Consider the following 21360-nt stretch of genomic DNA (forward strand, 5'->3'; position numbering starts at 1 on the left):
AGCCAAATAGTCTTGTAACTGTGATATTTCCTATTTATCATTCCTAGTAATAATCATATCATCAACATAGATTATTAATGTTGTTACCTTCCCTTTCCGATGTTTCAAGAACAGAGTATGATCTGAGTTGCACTATTTGAAACCATTGTTCTTCATTGCCATGGTGAACCGTCCAAACTATGCACGTGGTGACTGTTTCAATCCATACAATGCTTTTCGTAACCTGCAAACTGTTCCAGTCTGAGTAGTATTATATCCAGGAGGGATGTCCATGTACACCTCCTCCATGAGTTCGCCATGTAGAAAAGCATTCTTTACATCAAACTGGTGTAGTGGCCAATCCAAATTAGCTGCAAGGGACAATAAGACTCTGACGGTGTTTAACTTTGCAACTTGAACAAATGTTTCTTCATAGTCTATACCATAGGTCTGTGTGTACCCTTTTGCAACAAGTCTTGCCTTGTATTGCTCGATAGATCCATCTGCATTGTGTTTTATGGTAAATACTCATCTACATTCGATAGTCTTTTTTTCTCGTGGTATAGTCTCCAATGTCCAAGTCTGATTTTTCTCAAGAGCTTTCATCTCCTCTTTTATAGCTTGGACCCATTTAGGATCTTTCAATGCTTCAAAGATCTTGGTTGGAATATGGATAGCAGACAATTGGTGCACAAAAGCCATGAGTGGTTCTGACAGCTTCTCAATGGATACATGATTTGCAATTGGATACTTGAATGTCTTGCCAATATCAGGTGAATAACGGTTTGGTGGCTTCCCACGATTTTGCATGAAAGGTAATTGAAATCCAATAGTTTTATCCTCTAAATGCACAAGTCTAGTAGGAGTAATTACCTCAAGGATATTCTCAAGAGATTTGTCTGTTGGTACTGTTGAGTTAGAATGAGGGTCTTCATCTTGTTGTTCTGTATTGTCTGTAGGTGTGAGACTCGGATAAGAAATATCTTCACATGGATTAGGTGGGTCAGGCAATTGATCGCTATGAATGGGCGATTGATCGCTTTTCGGCAGAGAGTAATCTCGGGACGATCAATCATTTCTGTACATAGGAGAATTTCTTCGTTTTCTAAGTTGCTCCAATTCTGCTCTTCACTTCGTATCTCCCTCTGAAGCGTAGAATTGGATAATGGGTCATGGAAGAACAGTTCAGATTCCAGAAAGGTCACATCCAAAGTGACATAGGTATGTTGGGTAGGAGGGTCATAACAGCGGTAGCCTTTCTGATGAGTGGCATAACCCACAAAAATACAACGCAGCGCACAGGGATCAAGTTTGCTACATTGATTTTTGTGGAGATGAACGAAAGCCACACATCCAAAGTCACCCCAACAGGCTCATTTTCCCAAACTTTCCCATGATGAAGGAAAAAAAAACTCAAGTTAAGAGGAGGGCTTCACTTTCCCCCCTACTTTCCCATGTGCCAGACAACCATTTCCCATGCCTGGACTTACCAAACATGGGAAAGCAATTGAATTCCCATTCCCATGAACCAAACGGGGCCTAACAGCATTCACGTTGGAATCCCATGGCATTTTGGCAGTGTATGTTTGAGAAAATGCTTCTACCCCTTCCTAACTTTAACAAAAAAAAATTGAACATTTGACTGAAAAAAACATTAGCAGTAAACCAAAAGGAGAAAATTAAAAGCAAACCACAAGTACCAATTGTGACTTTTGGCCTTCTTTCTTAGCATTAAACTTTCTTCTTCAGCTTCTCTATTAGCATCTCCCGCCTCCTCTTCTTCAACTTTCAAGACCTTTTTGCTTTCGAGCAAATGCTCAGCCATACGGCTTTTTGAGTTCTACACCCTTTCAGATTCTTGGAGACAGAGAGAGCACAAGGTTTCAATCCAATTGAAATTTGAGCATGGCGGAGACAGAGAGCAACTATGATTATCAACTAGAGGTGGAGAATGCACAACATTTAATTTGAGAGAATGGTCCTCATTAGCCTTGACTTGAAACTTTCATGGAGATAAGTCATCAACATTGACTTTGACTCCACTTGGCTTTAGTTACGTTCCATCTTTCGTAGAGCATTTCCAGCAGTTAAGGCTGGACTCGGGCTGGGGGGTTGGTTTGGGCCAAAAAGTGGTTTCCAGAACAAAAGCAAGCCAGCAGAGGTGGGGCCACGGGGCTGGCCTAAGGTGGAGTTCAGCCAGAGTGGGTGATGTCATTGCTAACGCAAGTGAGTCAACCCTTGCGCTTTGAATTTTTTACGGTTGGCACGCCGCTAACGTTAAAAAAATTGCACGCCGTACTCTGATGAGCGCCAACGGCTCTCGCCCACGTGATGCTACCGGGCTCTTCGATCAACTTTTTCTAACAATCCAACGGCAGCCAATTTTTGTGCAATAAAAATGAAAAAAAATCGAAATTTTTTTAAAAAAATACCAAAAAATTACTGGTTTTTTTTTTTAAATACCAACCAATACTCTTCACTTTTAACACCAAATCCTCATACATTTTCTTCTCCTTCTACTGTTATTCATTTTCTACTCAATATTTTTTTCACTTTCTACTCAATATTTTTTTCACTTTCATACCTCCCACACCAAATCTTCTCTACATTTTCATTTCTCATATTTTAGATTTCATTCTCCATTCTCAAATGTCAGACATGGAAGAGGTTTTGGAGAGGCAAGAGCGAGAAACTAGAGAAAGAAGGCGTAGACGAGCTGCAGGCAAAAGGGCATAGAGAGAACTAGATCAGCAAATTGTCATAGCAGTGGCTTTGCTTAATGATGAAAACCAGAGCCGCCGTGGTTCACGAGAAGGCTGTTCCTTGAATGTGGATATAAATAGACATTCTCGGGGTAAGAATCTTATGGAAGATTATTTTATCCCAAATTCCCTGTACTCTGATGTTCATTTTCGAGCTCGATATAGAATGCAACCTCATTTGTTCAATAAAGTCATGCATGATATTTGCAATTATGATGAATACTTTGTTCAAACGAAAAATGCTGCTGGAAATTTGGGACTTCTTCCTAAGCAAAAGTTCACAGCTGTAATACGAATGTTGGCAAATAGGTCATCTGCTGATTAGGTGGATGAGATTGCCCGGATGGGGAAGTCCACTGCTTTGGAGAGCTTGATGAGATTTTGTGATGCAGTGGAAACTCTGTACACCAAAGACTACCTGCGCAGACCTATGCCCGGGACCCTGCAACGGCTTCTATAAAAAGCTGAAGCTTGAGGATTTCCTGGCATGATTGGTAGCATCGACTACATGCACTGGCAATGGAAGAATTGTCCAATTGCTTGGCAAGGGGATTATGGAAATAGGAAAGGGCAGAAAAGTATCATCCTTGAAGCTGTTGCTGGATTCGATACATGGGTTTGGCAGGCCTTTTTTGGAGTTGTCGGATCTCAAAATGACTTGAACGTCCCGGGTCAATCCTTGGTGTTCAATGATGTTTTGAGAGGTGAAGCACCGAATATCACCTATGAAATCAACAATATCATCTACCAGAATGGGTATTATCTAGTTGACGGCATCTACCCGAGGTGGACCACATTTGTGAAATCGCTTCCACATCCCCAATCCCAAAAGCAAAAAGTATTTGTTGCCTATCAAGAGGGTTACAGAAAAGATATGAAGAGGTGCTTTGGTATCCTCCAAGCCCGTTGGGCTATTATTAGGGGTGCGGCGCATCTATTTGACGAGGAGGTACTTAGGAGCATAATGATGACATGCATCATCCTCGATAACATGATTGTGGAGGATGAGTATGATTACGATGTTGATGAAGTGTATGACCCAGATCCCATGAACACGGCCTTGACATGAATTTATGAGAAACCCATTAGGCCAAATGGATAACCAGTGCAGCATGAACCGTTGGTTAGGGATGGTAGTTTCATGCCCCGTATGATTGATCACTACACGGAGATGCAATCGTCGTATTTTTATGAACGACGTCAAGTTGACTTGATGGAGCATTTATGGGTGGTGAAAGGCAATAAAGGTGAATGAAGTGAAGTGAAGATGTTCTTTTTATTTATTATGTTTATGTTGTATTTTTAGTTATGCTTTGTTTTTTTAATGCTTTGGTTGTTGTTTGCTTTTTATGTATGGAATGTTTTGAATAAAAAGGTATTTTATTAAATGTTTTCTTTTTTTAAAAATAAATTTATCTGAATTTTGAATTTTGAAATTTATCTGAATTTTGAAACTGAAAATTTTATCCGATTATGAGATATGAATAGTATTGACACGTAGGAACTCAAAAATCCTATATGAAAATATTATCCAAATGAATTGTTTATGTAAAAAAAGTTGTAAAAAAACAAAAAAATAAATAGTATTTGCATGGCAAAGGACAACTGCTGGAAACACACATTGCTTTTTTGAAAGGGCAACCACTATTCATGTGAATAGTAGCTGCCCTGGTCCTCCTCTTGCCATGGCAAGGAGAAAACTGCTGAAAGTGCTCTTATATCTTTATCTGTTTCACATTTGTCTATAAATTAATATTTGTTTTGGATCAAAATGAAACTCACATGACTTCTAGTCCACTGGCTGTTGTTTTTCATTTATAACATTTATATTCTTAGTATATTAATCTGTCATACACATTATTTAACTATTCATCAAGTACTTGACCACTTTTTCCATTAGCTAGTTTTCACTCCATGAATCATTTAGTCAATTTGCTTGAACATGTATATTTCCATTTGCATCACAAGTGAGCATGCTATAGTCCATTTATTACGAAATATATATTATCTGTATTCTTGAATGACCATATTTTTCATCCCCGCAATTTAGTCTAACTTTTAGTTTTGCCCTTAAATTTTCAAGTAGTTAATGGTGAAGAATATAAAGTCCCACATCGGAAACTTGACTAAATAAATTATTACTTATAATAAGTGGTTCCGTTCATAATAACACCAAAGTAATGCCTTTTGTAATAAAATCTCACATCTACTGAACTTTGTACGTGGTTAAGTTATCGATATTGCTAGTAGTGTCCGTGTATTTGGAATTTAGCAGTGGACCGGTGTTCAATTCATATGGAGGAAGCTTCGTCCTCAATACATCTCTCGCATCTCAGTGTGAAAATCGAGATCATAAATATGTTCAGTGGCTGGTGGGGCAATAGACATTGACTTTGTTACTCTATCACTTTGGTCACTACCTTTGTGACTTTGTCATGCGTTCCTGTTTTTCTTATCTTTATTCTGTTCTCTTTTATAGAGCAAGATTTTATTTCTCAAACACAAACACAAGCTGAACATACAAATGGCTGCTACCAGCACGCAGCAGGATCCGTCCTCTCACCGGTGCACTTATGATGCATTCTTAAGCTTCAGGGGTACAGATACACGCAAGGGATTTACTGATCACCTCTACGGGCTTTGGAGGTGGCAGGGATCCACACTTTCACAGATGATGACGAAATCGAGAGAGGAGCAAATATTTCAGCAGAGCTTCAAAAAGCAATACAAGAGTCTCGAGTATCTATCATTGTCTTCTCCAAGGACTATGCTTCCTCGAGATGGTGCGTGGATGAACTAGTGACGATCATGGACCGTAGAGAAACTAATGAGCACATGGTTATGCCGATTTTCTATGATGTGGATCCATCCCATGCCGATTTTAGGAGATCGGTACTTTTTCATTCCCAAAATGGTGGTTTTAACTCTCTCTTGGATGGTTTTTAAAGTAGATTATATTGAAGCTTTTTCTTTAATCTCATGTAGTTGTTAGATGGCAGCACTTCTGTTTTGAAAGTTCATTTGCTTAATATGATTCATTTCAACCTATGATATATATCAATTCTCATCTATAAAATAAAAATAAAAATAATAAAGAAATAAGTTTCTTTTTGTTGAAAAGAAATAACTTTTTGTGCCTTGTGTATTTTGATATCAATATTTTATAGGTACGAGTTGCAGTTTATCCAAGATATAGTTGAAGTTATTGGAAATAAACTGGATCACACATGGAATAGGAGATTAAGAGTCGATCCCTATGTAGTTGGAATAGATTATCGTGTGAAAGGCCTAAACATGTGGTTAGAAGATGGATCAAGTGATGTTGGAGTAGCTGTAGTCTATGGGATGAGTGGAATTGGCAAGACCACCATTGCCAAGACTGCTTATAACCAGAACTTCTATAAATTTCAAGGTAGCAGCTTTCTTGCAGATATTAGAGCAACTTCAAAACTTCCCAATGGTTTGGTTCACTTGCAAAGGAACCTTCTTTCAGATCTCCAAAAGGGGAAAGCAAAGAAAATATACAGCTTGGATGAAGGAATAACAAAGATCAAACGGGGGATACGTTGCAAAAGAGTTCTTATTGCTCTTGATGATGTGGACAACTTGGAACAATTCAATGCAATTTTTGGAATGCGAGAATGGCTTCATCCAGGAAGTAAAATAATCATAACAACTAGACATGAACATTTGTTAAAGGTTCATGAGAATTATGCAATGTTTAAGGTGGAAGGGTTGCATGAGTATGAATCACTTGAGCTTTTCAGTTGGCATGCCTTTAGAAAACCCCATCCTAGCGAAGGTTACATGGATCTTTCAAGACCTGTAGTGCAACACTGTGGAGGGGTTCCATTAGCTCTTCAAGTTCTAGGATCTTCTCTCTTTGGAAAAGCTGCAGATGTATGGAAAAATGCATTACAGAACTTGGATGTGATTACTGAAGGAAAAATTCAAAATATTCTCAGAATAAGCTTTGATTCTCTGCAAGATCATGACAAACGTCTGTTCCTCCATATAGCCTGTTTCTTCATAGGGAAAGACAAGGATTTTTCAACTACAGTCCTTGATGAATGTGAGTTTGCCACAAACATTGGAATTCAAAATCTGGTTGAAAGAGGTCTGCTGATAATTGATGGATTCAACAAGTTAACCATGCACCAATTACTTCAAGACATGGGAAGGGGAATTATTTGCGAAGAATCGCCTGAGGATCCTGGAAAACGAACTAGAGTGTGGAATAAAGATGCCTCTAATGTTTTGAGAAAATTAACTGTAAGAAATATCTTCTTTTATGTCTATGTATTCGTAATCGTGTTGTGCATGTGACAAGTTACTTACCCAATGTTCTTATTTGTTACCAGGGTACAGAAACCATTAAGGGCCTCATGCTCAACATTCCTATGTTAATAAAAGACGAGTCTTCTAAGATAACATCCAGTGGAAGTAACAGAAAAAGAGTCCATGTTGAAGATTATTATGGAAACTGTTCAAGCAGGTGACGTCGGCTTGGTTTCTTCTCCTGGCAATCAATTAGTTTTTCTTCAAAAAACTCATTTCCTGTATCAAATGAGATAGGTTTCAAAACAGAGGCATTTAAAAGGATGCAAAATCTTGAACTCCTGCTGCTTGATAATGTACAAGTCAGTGGAGGCTATGAAGATTTCCCAAAAAATTTAATATGGTTGTCTTGGCGAGGATTCGCTTTAAAGTCGATACCAACCAATTTTTATTTGGAAAATCTAATTGCTCTTGACTTGCGGAACAGCAGCCTCCAACATGTTTGGAAGGGAACTAGGGTATGCTACTAATCTCTCTCTCTCTCTCAATCACACACAAACAAATTTAAAGATGATTATATATTTCTAGAAACTAATTACTTCTTTTTTAAAACAGTTTCTTCTAGGACTGAAAATCTTAAATCTCAGTCATTCACATGGCCTTGTGACAACCCCTGACTTGTCAGGACTCCCTAACCTCGAGAGATTAATTCTTAAAGATTGCATAAATTTGAAAGAGGTGGATGAATCCATTGGAGATTTGGAGAAACTTGTTTTCTTGAATCTAAAAGATTGCAAAAGTCTCATGAAGCTTCCAATAGGAATTAGTATGCTGCGATCTCTCCAGAAACTTATTCTCTCTGGTTGCCCAAATCTTGTGCTGCCTGCCAGTATGATTGTTAAAAATCACTCAGACTCTACACCTAGTGACATGAAGAAACTCAGTCTGTTATCTGCAGTTAAATTGTGGCAATCAATCCGATCACGGGTATTGCCAAGAAAAAATCTCCAACTTACCAGTGCAAGTTTGCCACAATTTTTAAAAAGCTTAAGTATGGCATACTGCAATCTGTCAGAAATTCCCAATGGTCTTAGTAGCCTATCCTCATTGAAGCATTTGAATCTAAGTGGAAACCCATTTTTGAGCCTATCAGTAAACATGAATGGTCTTAGTAAGCTCCAGACTCTTGTGTTGGATGGTTGCCCAAACCTCGAAATGCTTCCCGAGCTCCCACCAAGTGTAGAGAGATTGCAAGCATGGGAATGTACTTCATTGAAAAGAGTACTAACAAACTTACCCACCGCGTTCAAAACAATGGGACATGAGGTTTTGAGATGCGAGAATTTAGTTGAATTTCGGAAAGGTGTTCAAAACAAGACCGTTGAGAAGTGTCGACATAGAAATGATCAAAGATATCGGTCTGTTCAATTTGGAATCCATAGGAAGCACTGAAGTTGAAATGATCAACTACATGACACGTACAACGAGGAAGGGCCCTATCCAGGTTCTCTCTCTCTCTCTCTCATGTATTGTATAGTTTTTATGATGATTATGATTTTCTGTGGCCTGTAATATTTGAACATATATAAATCTCTCCGTGCATGCATGAAACAGGGACTGGATGAATGTGGTATATTTAGCATATTCCTTCCTGGGAGCGAGGTTCCAGATTGGTTCTGCTACAAGTCGAGCATGGGTAACTCTGAGCTGTCTATAAGTACACCTCCACATCTTAATTTGAAGATCCGAGGCCTAAATGCATGTGTTGTGTATGCACAAGGTAAGGTTCTTGTTGAGGAATTGAAATGTTACTCGGTCGTTCCCTTAATTCGCATCAGTAATGAGACCAAGGGTCTTAAGTGGACCTATTTGCCAGTCACAATAGGGTTTCCAAAAGAGAAGGAAGATATGTTATGGCTTAGTCATTGGCGATTCACAAACGATGAATTGGAGGGTGGGGAAGAAATACGTGTTTCGGTTAGAGATGAATCCGATAGTTTCTGGACAAAGGAATTTGGAATCCAGCTTGTGTACGAGCAGAATAATAATGAGGGTACAGAATCAAGATATAACCACAATGTTCCAGCATGAAACAAATACTCCTTTGAGCAAGAATCATGTCATTGCTGGAGATGTGTCAGCGTCAGCATCAAGGTTTGAGTTGGATAAGGTGGGTGAATACGTTATTTGTAATCATAGTCATATAGGAGTCGTCTCATACATAGACATATAGGATAAGCATCAAAGTTTGAGTTGGAAAAGCTGCAGATGATTTGCGAAGAATCACCTGAGGACCCTGGAAAACGTAGTAGAGTGTGGCATAAAGATGCCTCTAATGTTTTGAGAAAATTAACTGTAAGAAATGTGCTCTTTTATGTTTATGTATTCATAATCGTCTTGTGCATGTATTGCCCTCCTTTGTTTAAGCAGGAGTGCTTTTTAGGGTGTTTTTAAATAAAGTGCATTTCAAATTTCCTGTAAATTTTCGTATTAATTAATAAGTTAATTTGCCGATTGGGTTGTTCAAACAAGTATTCTAGTTGAGCAATCATTTGAAACTTCGTAACACGTTTACATAACCATATTTCGCCTGAGAGTGACTGGGATGGTATCCGAGCCAACTTGGGGTCTAGCTCTGTAGTGGAAGCTGAGCTGTGGGGATTTACAGCCGATTGTGTTTAGCTTGGGATTCAAGGTCCAGGCTCCTTGAGGTTGAATGGGGATTCTTTTCAGTTTTGCACCCATTCAAAATTCTTGGAGCAGAGAGAGTGAGAGAGGTGGAGAATATTGAACAACAATCGATTTGGGATAGTCCATTTTCTTCCAGTGTCTGAGTCGGGAATTTCATCGAACAGTTAGCAAGCATACTTACTAATCCACTCTGGTCCGCTTTTGTGTGGTGAAGACGTAGCTCTGCTCTTTGGTCATCGGGAGCTTGGAATCCAAGTCCTCATGGAGATAAGTCAATGACTCTCCTCTTGACTTTCCTTAGTATTTGCATCGATCCAACCCTACTTTTCTTATCTGTAATCATGCTTTACATTTGCATATGATATTTTATTTTGGGTTTTAAAGAAGAGTCACACTCAAAAGACTCAAAATTAAAAGTTCCCATTTCCATTTTTTTCCCAAATAATTACAATGCAGAAGGCATTCACACAATTTCAAGACCACAAACTAATCATCAAATACTTAAAAAATTTCAATTAATTAGCTCTCAGTCTATATCATAAATATTTAGGTGGAATTGGCCTCTTATTCATCAGTCAATACACAGGAAAATAAATTGTTTACATTTGTGCATGAAAAAAATTGTTTGTCTTACATATAAAACCACCATTGCCAAAGCTGCTTATAACCAGAACTTTGATACATTTCAAGGTAGCAGCTTTCTTCCAGATGTTAGGGCAGCTTTAAAAGGGAACCTTCATCAAAGGAAATCATCTCATCATCAACGCAATCATCTGCAATCTCTCATCAAAGTCAACCTTGATCTTTGCCTTCCTGTCATAGCTGATCTGGATTGATTCTCTTCATCAATCCCATTGTATTTACCTTATCTAGACAACCTGGATTGATTCTCTACATCAATCCTGTTATATTTACCTTATTTAGATATTATCAATTTGTATATAATAGTCATTCCGTGTATCAATCAGATATCAATAAAATATACTATTCATTCTTAATATCTTTAAGCTTCAGAACAACCTAATGGTTTAGTTTGCTTGCAAAGAAAACTTCTTTCGGATATCCAAAAAGGGAAAACAAAGAAAATATACATCATAGATGAAGGAATGAGCAAGATCAAACTTCTTGTGCGTTGCAAAAGGGTTCTTATTGTTCTTGATGATGTGAACCACTCTGAGCAATTCAATGCAATTCTTGGAATGCGAGAATGGTTTCAACCAGGAAGTAAAATTATCGTAACAAATAGACATGAAAATCTGTTAAATGATCATGCAGTTTATGCAATGTTTAAGGTCAAAGGATTAGGTGAGGGTGAATCACTGGAGCTTTTCAGTTGGCTTGCCTTCAAACAAGCGCATCCTATCAAAGGTTACATGAACCGTTCAAGATCTGTAGTACAACACTGTGAAGGCCTTCCACTAGCTCTCCAAGTTTTGGGATCTTCTCTACTTGGAAAAAGAGTAGATCTATGGCAAAGTGCATTACAGAAGTTGCATGTGATTCCTGATGACAAGATTCAAAAAATTCTTAGAATAAGCTTTGATTCTCTAAAAGATGATCATGACAGGAATTTATTCCTTCATATTGTCTGTTTCTTCATAGAAAAGAAGATGGGTTATACAATTACAGTACTAGACAATTTAAATTTTTACAAAAGGATTGGAATTCAAAATCTAGTTGATAGATGTCTAGTGGAAATTGATATAGACAACAAGTTGATCATGCATCAATTACTTAGAGACATGGGAAGGGCAATTATTCGTGAAGAATCACCCAAGGACCCTGGAAAGCGTAGTAGAGTGTGGCATAAAGATGCCTCTGATGTTTTGAGAAAATTAACTGTAAGAAACTTGCTCACTTTTATATTTGTGCAATGCTTGTGAACTTGTTACTTACCATATGTTCTGATTTCTAAGCAGGGAACAGAAACTATTAAGGGCCTCATGCTCATCCTTCCTAGCGAGGCAATATTTAGTACAAGTAACCAAAAGCGGTGCCATGTTGAAGACTTTGATGGAAATTGTTCAAGACGACGTCGACTTGGTTACTTCTCTTGGATATCAATTAACTCTTCCTCAACAAATTCAGCTGCTGCATCAAATGAGGTAGCCTTCAAGGCAGAGGCATTTAGAAGAATGCACAATCTTGAACTGCTCCTGCTTGATAATGAATTCCTCGAACAACCATACAAATGAATCCGTGGTTTCACTAGTTAGGAATGCACAACCAAACAACAATGTATGCCGATGGTTATTAACGCCTGACAAAGGATCAAAGACCATCCCATAGCAGTTCGTGTTGAACGTCGTATCAAATACCACACATCCCCAAAAAAACCTATAGGCTCGTCTTGACCTTGCATCTGCCCAGAAAACATTACAAATCCTTCCTTCTGAATCTACCTCCATCTTGAAAGAAAATGATTCATTCTTTTCTTGTTCATCCAAAAATGCTCCTTTAGCAGCTCTGCATCATCCCCAATCACCTCCCCCGCATATCCCTTGCATAATTATATACCTCTCTCTTAACAAACCCAACATTTTCCAATCCCCCAACTTGCACTTCAAGAAGGCTTACCTGTTTATGTACATGGATATTAACTTTGCTCATACCTTTGTAGACTCTGTTAAGTTAAAGTGAGATCTCAATAGATGAACTTTATCAACTGTGGTCATGTCATGGTTGTGTACCTCATTGAATCGTACAACAATGTACTTATTCTTGTCTTTTACTACCTAATAGGTTTAATCTTGCAACCAGTTCAAGTACAACCTTGATGTCTTCTCTTACGACTAACAGTGCTTGTCAACGAATACCCTTGTTTACAACATAAATATTTTTTCCTTGTTACGTCTCTTGTCAATTTGCACGTTCTTGTTGTAGAACACAAAATGCCGAATTCGGCTTTCGCAGCATACATATTATAGAAATTGAACACATCCTCACAGCAATCAAATGCAAGTCCCAATTTTGGTTTGAAGTCTGAACTTACTTCTAGTATCACCTGTCCTTCACACTCCATTTCACAATTCTTGCAATTTAACCCTGAATATCACATCACCACCATCATACCAACATTGGCACATGTTTTCAAAGAGTTTTAAAATATATGTATTAACTAACATGAAAATGACTATCTGGTGAAACATTAAAAACCTACATACAAACTAACGTAACTCATGTTGATGCCCAAAACTAAAATTGACAAAATACAATATATCACTTACCTCGTAAGTGATTTCCAACTTCAAAATTTCAACAAATATGAAAATGTAGCCCTTTTAGATCTGGACGTCAACCCCAAAAGGATTTCATCTTTATCAACCTCTGTTTCGACCGTGCTCAAGGATTTCAAAACCAAGAGAACATAACCACAACGGTACGATCGCCAATTTCCAACTCAACACCAGTTTCGACGTTGCTCAAGGATTGACAAATGTTCTGACCAGAAATACCAAACCACAAAGATGAAAATATAAAATCCAAGATTGCTTTGTTTCGCTTGAAGGAGAAAGCTAGAAAAATGAGGGTATCGTTTATATGTTCTTCCTCAAAGTGAATAAGGAATAACAGGGGCACTCTCTCTTCAGTGTTAGTGTTCTTCCTTAATCAAAGCTGATAAAAAAATTGGCCTCCTAATTGAACAAAGCGAACAGCTGTTTTGGAGGGAGGAAAGAGAAGAAGGCCTCGTTCTAATACAACACTTTCACTTACAATTGCTTTTCACACGGCCGTTAGATTAGATCCTACGGTGTTCTCATGTAATGTTCTCATATAGGTGTTCTCACTAGATCCTTTCCTTTTAGTTATATACCCATTCTTAGCACTAGTGACATAGATAAACCATACCCCATTTAATTTCTATAAACAAACCCAAAAAAAAATCCAAAAAATGATAGCTAACCCTATTAAATTTAATTTTGATTATTAAATTACTTTGATACCCTATTGAGTATTTTGGTTTTTTTAATGAAGTTTTGGGGTTGGGCTTGTTTTAAGAAATCAATGGCAATTTTGTAATTTATAGAAAGTTCAAAGTCTCTTTGTTATGTTATAAATGGGTTTTGGGTGTGTTTCTAAAATCTATTTCATGTAGGGTATTTTTATAATTTGGACTCCTAAAATAGGTATAATAGTGAATCTCCCATAAAAATATTGATTGTCAATTTAAAAATAAATAAATAATGTGCAAAAACCAAAATATTGCATTTTGAACCAATAATATGCAGAAAAACAAATTCATTGATAAGCCACAAAATGCATTGCACCTAAAAACAAATACAATAATATTAACATAAAAAATAAACAAAATCACCCAAAATATCATTACAAGCCAATATATAAACATTCCGACAAAAAATTAAACCAATATATAAACGAAGAAAAAAATTTATAGTAGTTAATTGTTATAGTTTTGTGGTGTTTTGTATAATGCTATCGTAACCTGTTATAGCGTTTTTAACACGTTATTTGGGGGAAGTTGTGATGTACATACATAGTGGGGCAACTCAAACAAGCATTCCATCAACTGTAGCAGAATCAAGTGTGGAACAATTGGCATTTGGAAGTGCCACTTTTGTCATATAATAGGAACTTCCTTGCAATTTAATTTTTTCAAATTATATTCCAGGTATAACAAACAAAATAAGAAATTGAATTGCGGGGGTATTGTCTTTTTATTGCAATGGTGCAAACTGCCAAGATATAGCAAGCCATATGCATGCGTCTAGCATAGTAGCACGTGACTCTTCTGATCGCTCTCGTTTATAAAGTTAAATGATGGGAGATTCACTATTATGCTCAATATAGGGATTCAATGACAGGACCCGCCAATTCCTCTGAACCCGAGACGAATCTGTGGAAATTCCAACATCACCGATGTCAGGTCCGCTTTTGTGTGGTGAAGACGTAGCTCTGCTCTTTGGTCATCAGGAGCTTGGAATCCAAGTCCTCATGGAGATAAGTCAATGACTCTCCTCTTGACTTTCCTTAGTATTTGCATCGATCCAACCCTACTTTTCTTATCTGTAATCATGCTTTACATTTGCATATGATATTTTGTTTTGGGTTTTAAACTGAAGACTCACACTCAAAAGACTCAAAATTAAAGTTCCCATTTCCATTTTTTTCCTAAATAATTACAATGCAGAAGGCATTCACACAATTTCAAGAGCACAAACTAATCATCAAATACTTAAAAAATTTCAATTAATTAGCTTTCAGTCTATATCATAAATATTTAGGTGGAATTGGCCTCTTATTCATCACTCAATACACAGGAAAATAAATTCTTGGAATGCGAGAATGGTTTCAACCAGGAAGTAAAATTATCGTAACAAATAGACATGAAAATCTGTTCAATGATCATGCAGTTTATGCAATGTTTAAGGTTAAAGGATTAGGTGAGGGTGAATCACTGGAGCTTTTCAGTTGGCATGCCTTCAAACAAGCGCATCCTATCAAAGCTTACATGAACCTTTCAAGATCTGTAGTGTTGATGCTCTTTTTCGGAGAGGGTCAACTTAGAGAAAAAGGGATTTGTCTTAAACTGTTGATGCTCTTTTTCGGAGAGGGTCAACTTAGAGAAAAAGGGATTTGCCTTCAGCAGGGAAAGTGCGGGCCTTCAATAAGGGCTAGCCTGCAGAAGATAAAAATAGGGAAGCATCGTCAAGCTCCGGGCACCGTGTGGTGCCGGCCGAAGGCTCTCCGATGCCTAAGTCGGCTAAGAAGGGTAACTTTGCAGAGTAATAGTAAAAGGCGAAAAGTGGTTACCCCTCTTACTAGGTACTGTTCCCTTCTTATAGGGAAGTGAAAGTGGGAGGTTGGTGTAGATTTCCGATGTGGGACTCTGTGCAAGTCGCCGCGGTGGTGACACGTGTCATGAGAATTAGGTTTAACCTGTGAGCTTTGGCACGGGAGTTTCGGCAGTGCTTGGCACCTCGGAAGAGTGTCTTCCTTCGGCAGGAGAGAAGGCGTGTCTGCCTTGGTGCTAGTTATTTTGAGACTGGATATGCTCGGTTGATTATGGTGTAAACAGTAGTCCCCCAAGTTTGCGGTCAAGAAGTGACTTCTGGGTTGGGAACTTGTAAGCTTTTGCGTGATCATGACCGAGCATTCCAGGTTCAGTGGGAGCCGTAGGGCAGTCCCTAGTCCCCCAAGTTGTCAAGCTAGAAGTTGCGTTAACACTTGGAAGGTATAATAAAAGCTGTGTTAGCCTCGGTGATTGTTGGTAGCTGGGTACCTTGAAAAGAAAAGTAAGCTTGGGTTGTCGAAGCTGCAGTGATTGTTGACTCAGGTCTTGCCGTTTGGTAACCAAGTGATGGTTTTAAGTAGCAAAGGCCTGGGTCCCAAAAGATTGGGCTGAAGCTTGAAGGAGAAAAAAATATGGGCTTCAATTTTCCATTTTCCTAGCCCCTTGCCATTCAGCGCTTTTTTTTTTTTTTTTTGGTGTGAATGGCCAAGTGGTATGGGCTGTGGAGAAATTTATGAGCCCCGTACATGTGGTGTCCTGGGCCAATCAGTATGCAAGAGCTGGGCTCTGGATTGGTTTTGGCAATTCCTCATGGGTTTGGGCCCGATGAGTTTTGGCAAGGGTGTTTTAAGGAGGAAAAAGAAAAATATGGCATGGGGCCCGGTTCTATTCCAGCATTAGTGTGGTGGGGTGTTATAGCCGGGCCGTAAGTTTAGCTTAAAAATGACTGGGGCTTCGGCAAGTCTTTCTTGACCAAGTAAGTTGCTAGGGTACTGAGGGGAGTATAAAAACAATCCCACAATGCTTGCTTCGGCAAGGTGAAATCAAAAGGGACCAGTACTTGGCATGAGCTGGGTCATATGTGGCTAGGCCCTGTGATATTGTAGCTGGGACTTTGTACCTTCGGTAAGGAGGCCAAGGCTGGGATAGAAGGGCTAGGGCTTGGTGTTTTTAGAGGGGGTATATAAATAGGTGTTTAACGGCTCTTGCCGTTCGGCAAGCAATGGTTGGGACTTGTTTTTGTAGCTAAGTCTGGTGTAGGGGATTGGAGCTTCCTCTTCCTTCGGCAAGGCTGAGCTAAGGCCATTTTGAACTTCCTCCTTCTCGCAGGTTGTTTGTGAATTTGAGGCTGGGCTAAGAGGTAGCTGTGGGCTCGACGAAGCCGAGATCGGGTGTTGGGCAAAAGGAGCTGGATCGTGAAGACCTTGGGTCGTCCGGGCCTTCTCGAACGGTCCGTGCACACCACTTGGCACGATCTCCTGCCGAAGTCTGGACAAGGGCTGAGGTGAGAGGAAGGAGCCTGGTCTTCGAGACGAGCTCTTGGCAAAGGTCTCCACGGCGGTTGCTGTTCGGCAAGGTACTTGGGAGTTTTCGAAGGGCAGAGCCGGGCCTCTAGTGCTTGGCTAGGCAATATGAGCTACGCCTTCGGCAAGGCTTGGTGATTTGAGGCTGGGCAAAATTGAATTGTGAGGCCACCCACGTTGCATTTCCATGGGCTTTGCCGTTCGGCAAGGTCCCTTCAACTTCCTCCTTCGTTTTTTGTTTGTTTGTTTTTTTTTTTTTTTTGACTAATTTGAAATTGCAAATGCTATGTAGGTACAAGGATTTTGGAGGGAAGGTGAAAGGGTGCTAGGGTTTCTCTTGTAACCCTAGGGCCTTATAAATAGGAACTTGGAGTGACGTAGGCATCATACTTGGAGATTTTTTTGGAGAAAGATTGTCAGAAAGTGAGAAGGAGAAAAAGATTTCCAGTGAGATTTTGGTGGTGGTGCTAGGGCCAAGGAGATTTCCAAATTTCCGTGGTGGTGCAAACAAGGTTAGATCTCGTTTCCCCTGAATTTTCGAAATGAAATTCCACCTTTGGTATGAACATGTTGAAGAGTATGATGAAAACCTTGAGCATGAGTATGAACATGTTGAATGTATGCATCTAGATCAAAAAGCATGTAGAGGCCGTCCAATTTTGTGTTTTTGTGCTCGGATCCTCTTTGCATGTGCATTAGTTCCTTTTTCCTGTTTCTGCATGTTGTAGATGTCTGAGAGTGAAGAGGCCAGTGAGTATGTTTGTTCTGAAGAGGAGAGTTCCCAGACAGAGAGTTTTGTAGAAGGGCTTATAGAAGCTAGGATGGGAGTTCATGAGGGTGAGATGGCTGGGCCATCAGTAGAGTCTGGGTCAGAGGCATATAGGAGGATGCAGAAGAAGTATAAAGTGTTAGAAGCCAGTGTTGATCGGGTTCTAGCCTTGGCACATACACCGGAGGTGGGCTCGAGCAATCAGACATCACCATCAGAGTCTGTGGGTATAGCCATGGTTTCAGCCGGAGGGTGGACATCTGGTTGGTGTTCCGTTGGGGAATCGGAATACACTCACCGAAGCCAAGTTGGTTGAGCTTCGGACAGATTATAGTGTGCCATCCTATGTGGGCCTGAGGTTACCTAGTGCTGCGGATGTAGTGAGATATCCTCCGGAGGGTTCAGTGATGATATTCACCGATATGTACCAGCATGGTCTCGGACTACCATTTCATCCTTGGGTACAGATGATGCTGGCCAAGTTGGGGTATGCGCCGGGGCAATACAATCCCAATTTTTGGCTACTTCTGCATGGAGTTTACATTGCTTGGTGGTTGGTTGGGTTGGGGGAGCCAACATTTGAGCAGTTTATGTACTTGTATTCGATCTCCAAGCAACAGGGAACCTTTGGCTGGGTACAAGCCAATTGCCGTAAGGCAAAGGAGAGAGGTTATTTTATTGGGCATAAGCCGAGTACGCAGAAATCTTGGCGGAACAGATGGTGCTTGGCCTATGGTGATTGGGAGTGTCCTCCAGGGAAGACCGTCTCCAGACACATTCCAACCCACTTCCAGTCGATAAGTCCTTAGCCCCATCCTTTAAGACTAGTTGTGTTGTAGTGTTTTGATGCTTGGGTCTTTATTTATGTTTTATTGTTTTGCTTGTGCAAGCATAAATGGCTAAGTTGATATCTGAACTGTGGTGCAGGCTCGGTGAAGTGGGGACCGATCTCCAAGGAGCGAGAAGACGAGGTTGAGAGAGTGAGGTCACTGTTGTCGAGACCCAGCGTGGCGTAGAAACTTAGTCACCCGAGAAGAACCTCACGAGTCCGGACTCTTGCAAGGGAGTAAGTACCTGGGTCACTGTTGTTGTTTGTCTTATGATTCATTTTGTAGTTGAAACTGACTTAGCTTTTGATGTGTAGTGGCAGGGATCATAAGGGGGAGCACGAAGGTGGCCATGGATCTGGATGATCCCGAGATGCGGCTGAGGGAGTCTCGGGCCAAGAAGGCAGAGAAGGGAGGTGCCCAACAGGCTGCTGGGAGGCGTCCCAGAGATGATGAGGGCCTAGTCTCGATGTCTGGGAAAGAAGAGAGCGCTCAAGGAAGCTCACCGGGCGTGATGGGGACAGGGCGAGGCTTCCTCCCTTGACCCGCAGCACCGCCAAGCTCCCTTTGGTATGGTTGATGTTTACGCCGATGGGGTAGAGAAGGTGGACTTCTCTGGGCTGCGTCGGCAGAAGAAGGAGGTGAACCTAGCCATGCATCGGCAGGAGGTTCCCTTGGTGAACGCGTCTTCCGGAAGGCGTGAAGAGTGACCTGAGGTTCTGGCGAGGACCCCGGCTACCTCCTATGCAGATCGGGCCCAGAAGACGCTCCTGACCGGGCATATGTAAGTTGGCTTGCCTTAAGACGTTGTTCATATAATTCGAATTTGCCTTTAACTGATCATGCTTTGTGTTGCAGGCTTACGGCGAGATGTACGTGAATATGGCTAAGGCGGATAAGGAGATCCAGAGGTTGAAGAGGCGCAATGAGATGGCCAAGGATAAGATAGCGGAGGCGCAGGAGGCCATCCAAGAGGAGAACACCCTGGTGCTGCAGAAAGCGGCGATGGCCAAGGAGGTGGAAGAGCTGAAGCGGTCGAGGGCCGAGGAGGTAGCTGCTGCCCGGGTCGAAGCGATCGAGTTGTTTCGGGGTTCGGATGAGCCGAGGAGCTACAACATGGATCGGATGGTGGCGATGCAGGTGGGTTGGGAGGAGAGGGTGGCGATGTTCAACCCTTCAGGGAGATTAACTTTGACACGAGTGGCGAGCCTCCCTCATCTAGTCGTACCACCGATGCCGTTCCAGAGCGAGCCAGCCATTACGAATGCTCCATCGACTGAGTCCTGAAGGCGTTGCCTTCTTTATGTATTCTAGCTTTTTAGTTTAAACACTTGATGTTTATTTTGGTTATGTATGAACATTTTGCCTTGCCTGGGGCAAGGTTATTTTGATGTGCTATGATATGAGACTTGTTGTCATTTGATATCAATTGTGCTTGGCAAAATGGGAACCATGTGATTGATGAAAATGAGCCAGGGTCGGGCGTTCATTAAATATGTGCCGGAAGGCAAAAAGTACAAGAGTTGGTTGAGTCAAGGCTCGAGACCAAAGTATAAGAAAACATAATAGCCTAGAGTCTAGGTATGTTTACTTATAGTAGTACTTGAGGTGATCAGCATTCCAAGGATGAGGCAAGGTCTTGCCCTTGGTGTCACGAAGCTGATAAGTGCCGGGGCGGCAGACTTTGGTAACCTCATAAGGACCTTCCCATGTTGGGCCCAAGGTACCTTCAGTGGGATTCTTGGTGGCCAAGGAAACCTTGCGCATGACCCAGTCCCCAAGTTTGAAAGCACGGGCTTTGACTCGGGAGTCGTAGTACTTAGCGATGCGCTGTTTGTACGCGACATTGCGCATGTTGGATTGGTCACGAGCTCGTCAATGAAGTCGAGGTTCAGGGCTAGCTGCTCGTCATTGGCCTCGGCCTCATAAGTGGAGGTGCGGTATGTGGGCTGGCCAATCTCCACTGGTGCCACTGCTTCGGTACCAAAGGAGAGAGAGAAAGGTGTTTCTCCTGTTGAGGTCCGGAAGGTGGTGCGATAAGACCAGAGAACCTCTGGGAGTAGCTCCGGCCAGCAACCCTTAGCTTTGTCAAGCTTAGTTTTTAGAGTTTTCTTGATGATCTTGTTCACAGCTTCCACCTGGCCATTAGATTGAGGATGGGCTGGGGAGGCAAAGCAAAGCTTTATCTTGAGGTTAGAACAAAATTGCTTGAACTTGGCGTTGTCAAATTGCCGGCCATTGTCTGTGACGATGGTGTTGGGGATGCCAAAGCGACAGACGATGTTTTGCCAAACAAAAGTTTCGATGCGGGCTGCAGTGATGGTGGCTAAGGCCTCAGCTTCAGCCCACTTGGTGAAGTAGTCCACAGCTACAATGCATACTTAACTTGGCCCTTACCCTCGGGCATAGGTCCAATGAGGTCAAGTCCCCATTGGGCGAATGGCCAAGGACTGACCATGGCTGTCAATGGCTTAGCTGGAAGTTGTGGGATGTTGGCAAATCGCCGACACTTATCGCACTTCGGGTGAAGGTCCGCATCGCAGTGTGAAGCGATGGCCAAAAGTAACCCCGAATGATCTTGTGTGCCAGGGAGCGAGCGCTGAGTGGTTTCCACAGATACCCTCATGAATCTCCCGCGAGGACATAGGTACCTTCCTCGGGTCGGGCACCGAAGGTAAGGGAGGCTGACGCCGCGCTTGTATAGGGCACCATTGATGATTAAGTATCGGGCGGAACGATAGCGAACACGCCGCGCTTCAGCAGGATCAGCAGGTAGTGT

The 21360-nt window shown here is 41.1% G+C and overlaps 1 protein-coding gene and 2 pseudogenes across 2 annotated transcripts; all 3 read left to right on the plus strand.

Annotated features, from left to right (window-relative positions):
• Positions 1-2637: 2637 nt before the first annotated feature.
• On the plus strand, positions 2638-3996 carry LOC148914295 (uncharacterized; annotated as a pseudogene).
• Positions 3997-5142: 1146 nt separating this feature from the next.
• On the plus strand, positions 5143-9550 carry LOC103332297 (TMV resistance protein N-like; annotated as a pseudogene). The gene is made up of 5 exons (XR_016123102.1): positions 5143-5679; positions 5863-7013; positions 7103-7537; positions 7635-8523; positions 8634-9550. The product of XR_016123102.1 is annotated as a TMV resistance protein N-like (transcript).
• Positions 9551-10816: 1266 nt separating this feature from the next.
• On the plus strand, positions 10817-11905 carry LOC148914296 (disease resistance protein RPV1-like). Its single transcript, XM_089043748.1, has 2 exons — positions 10817-11551; positions 11630-11905. Exons 1-2 carry the CDS (start codon positions 10817-10819, stop codon positions 11903-11905), a joined length of 1011 nt encoding a protein of 336 aa, XP_088899874.1.
• The last annotated feature ends 9455 nt before the right edge of the window (positions 11906-21360 follow it).

This window comes from Prunus mume, unplaced genomic scaffold (assembly GCF_029339155.1).
Source record: "Prunus mume cultivar Tortuosa unplaced genomic scaffold, ASM2933915v1 scaffold22, whole genome shotgun sequence".
NCBI classification, from domain to species: Eukaryota; Viridiplantae; Streptophyta; class Magnoliopsida; order Rosales; family Rosaceae; genus Prunus; species Prunus mume.

Excerpts from the sequence above, each read along its gene's own strand:
- LOC148914296 (XM_089043748.1), top strand. The coding sequence starts at position 10,817 with ATGAGCAAGATCAAACTTCTTGTGCGTTGCAAAAGGGTTCTTATTGTT. Across the intron at positions 11,552-11,629 it reads ATGTTTTGAGAAAATTAACT|GGAACAGAAACTATTAAGGG; the intron begins GTAAGAAACTTG and ends ATTTCTAAGCAG.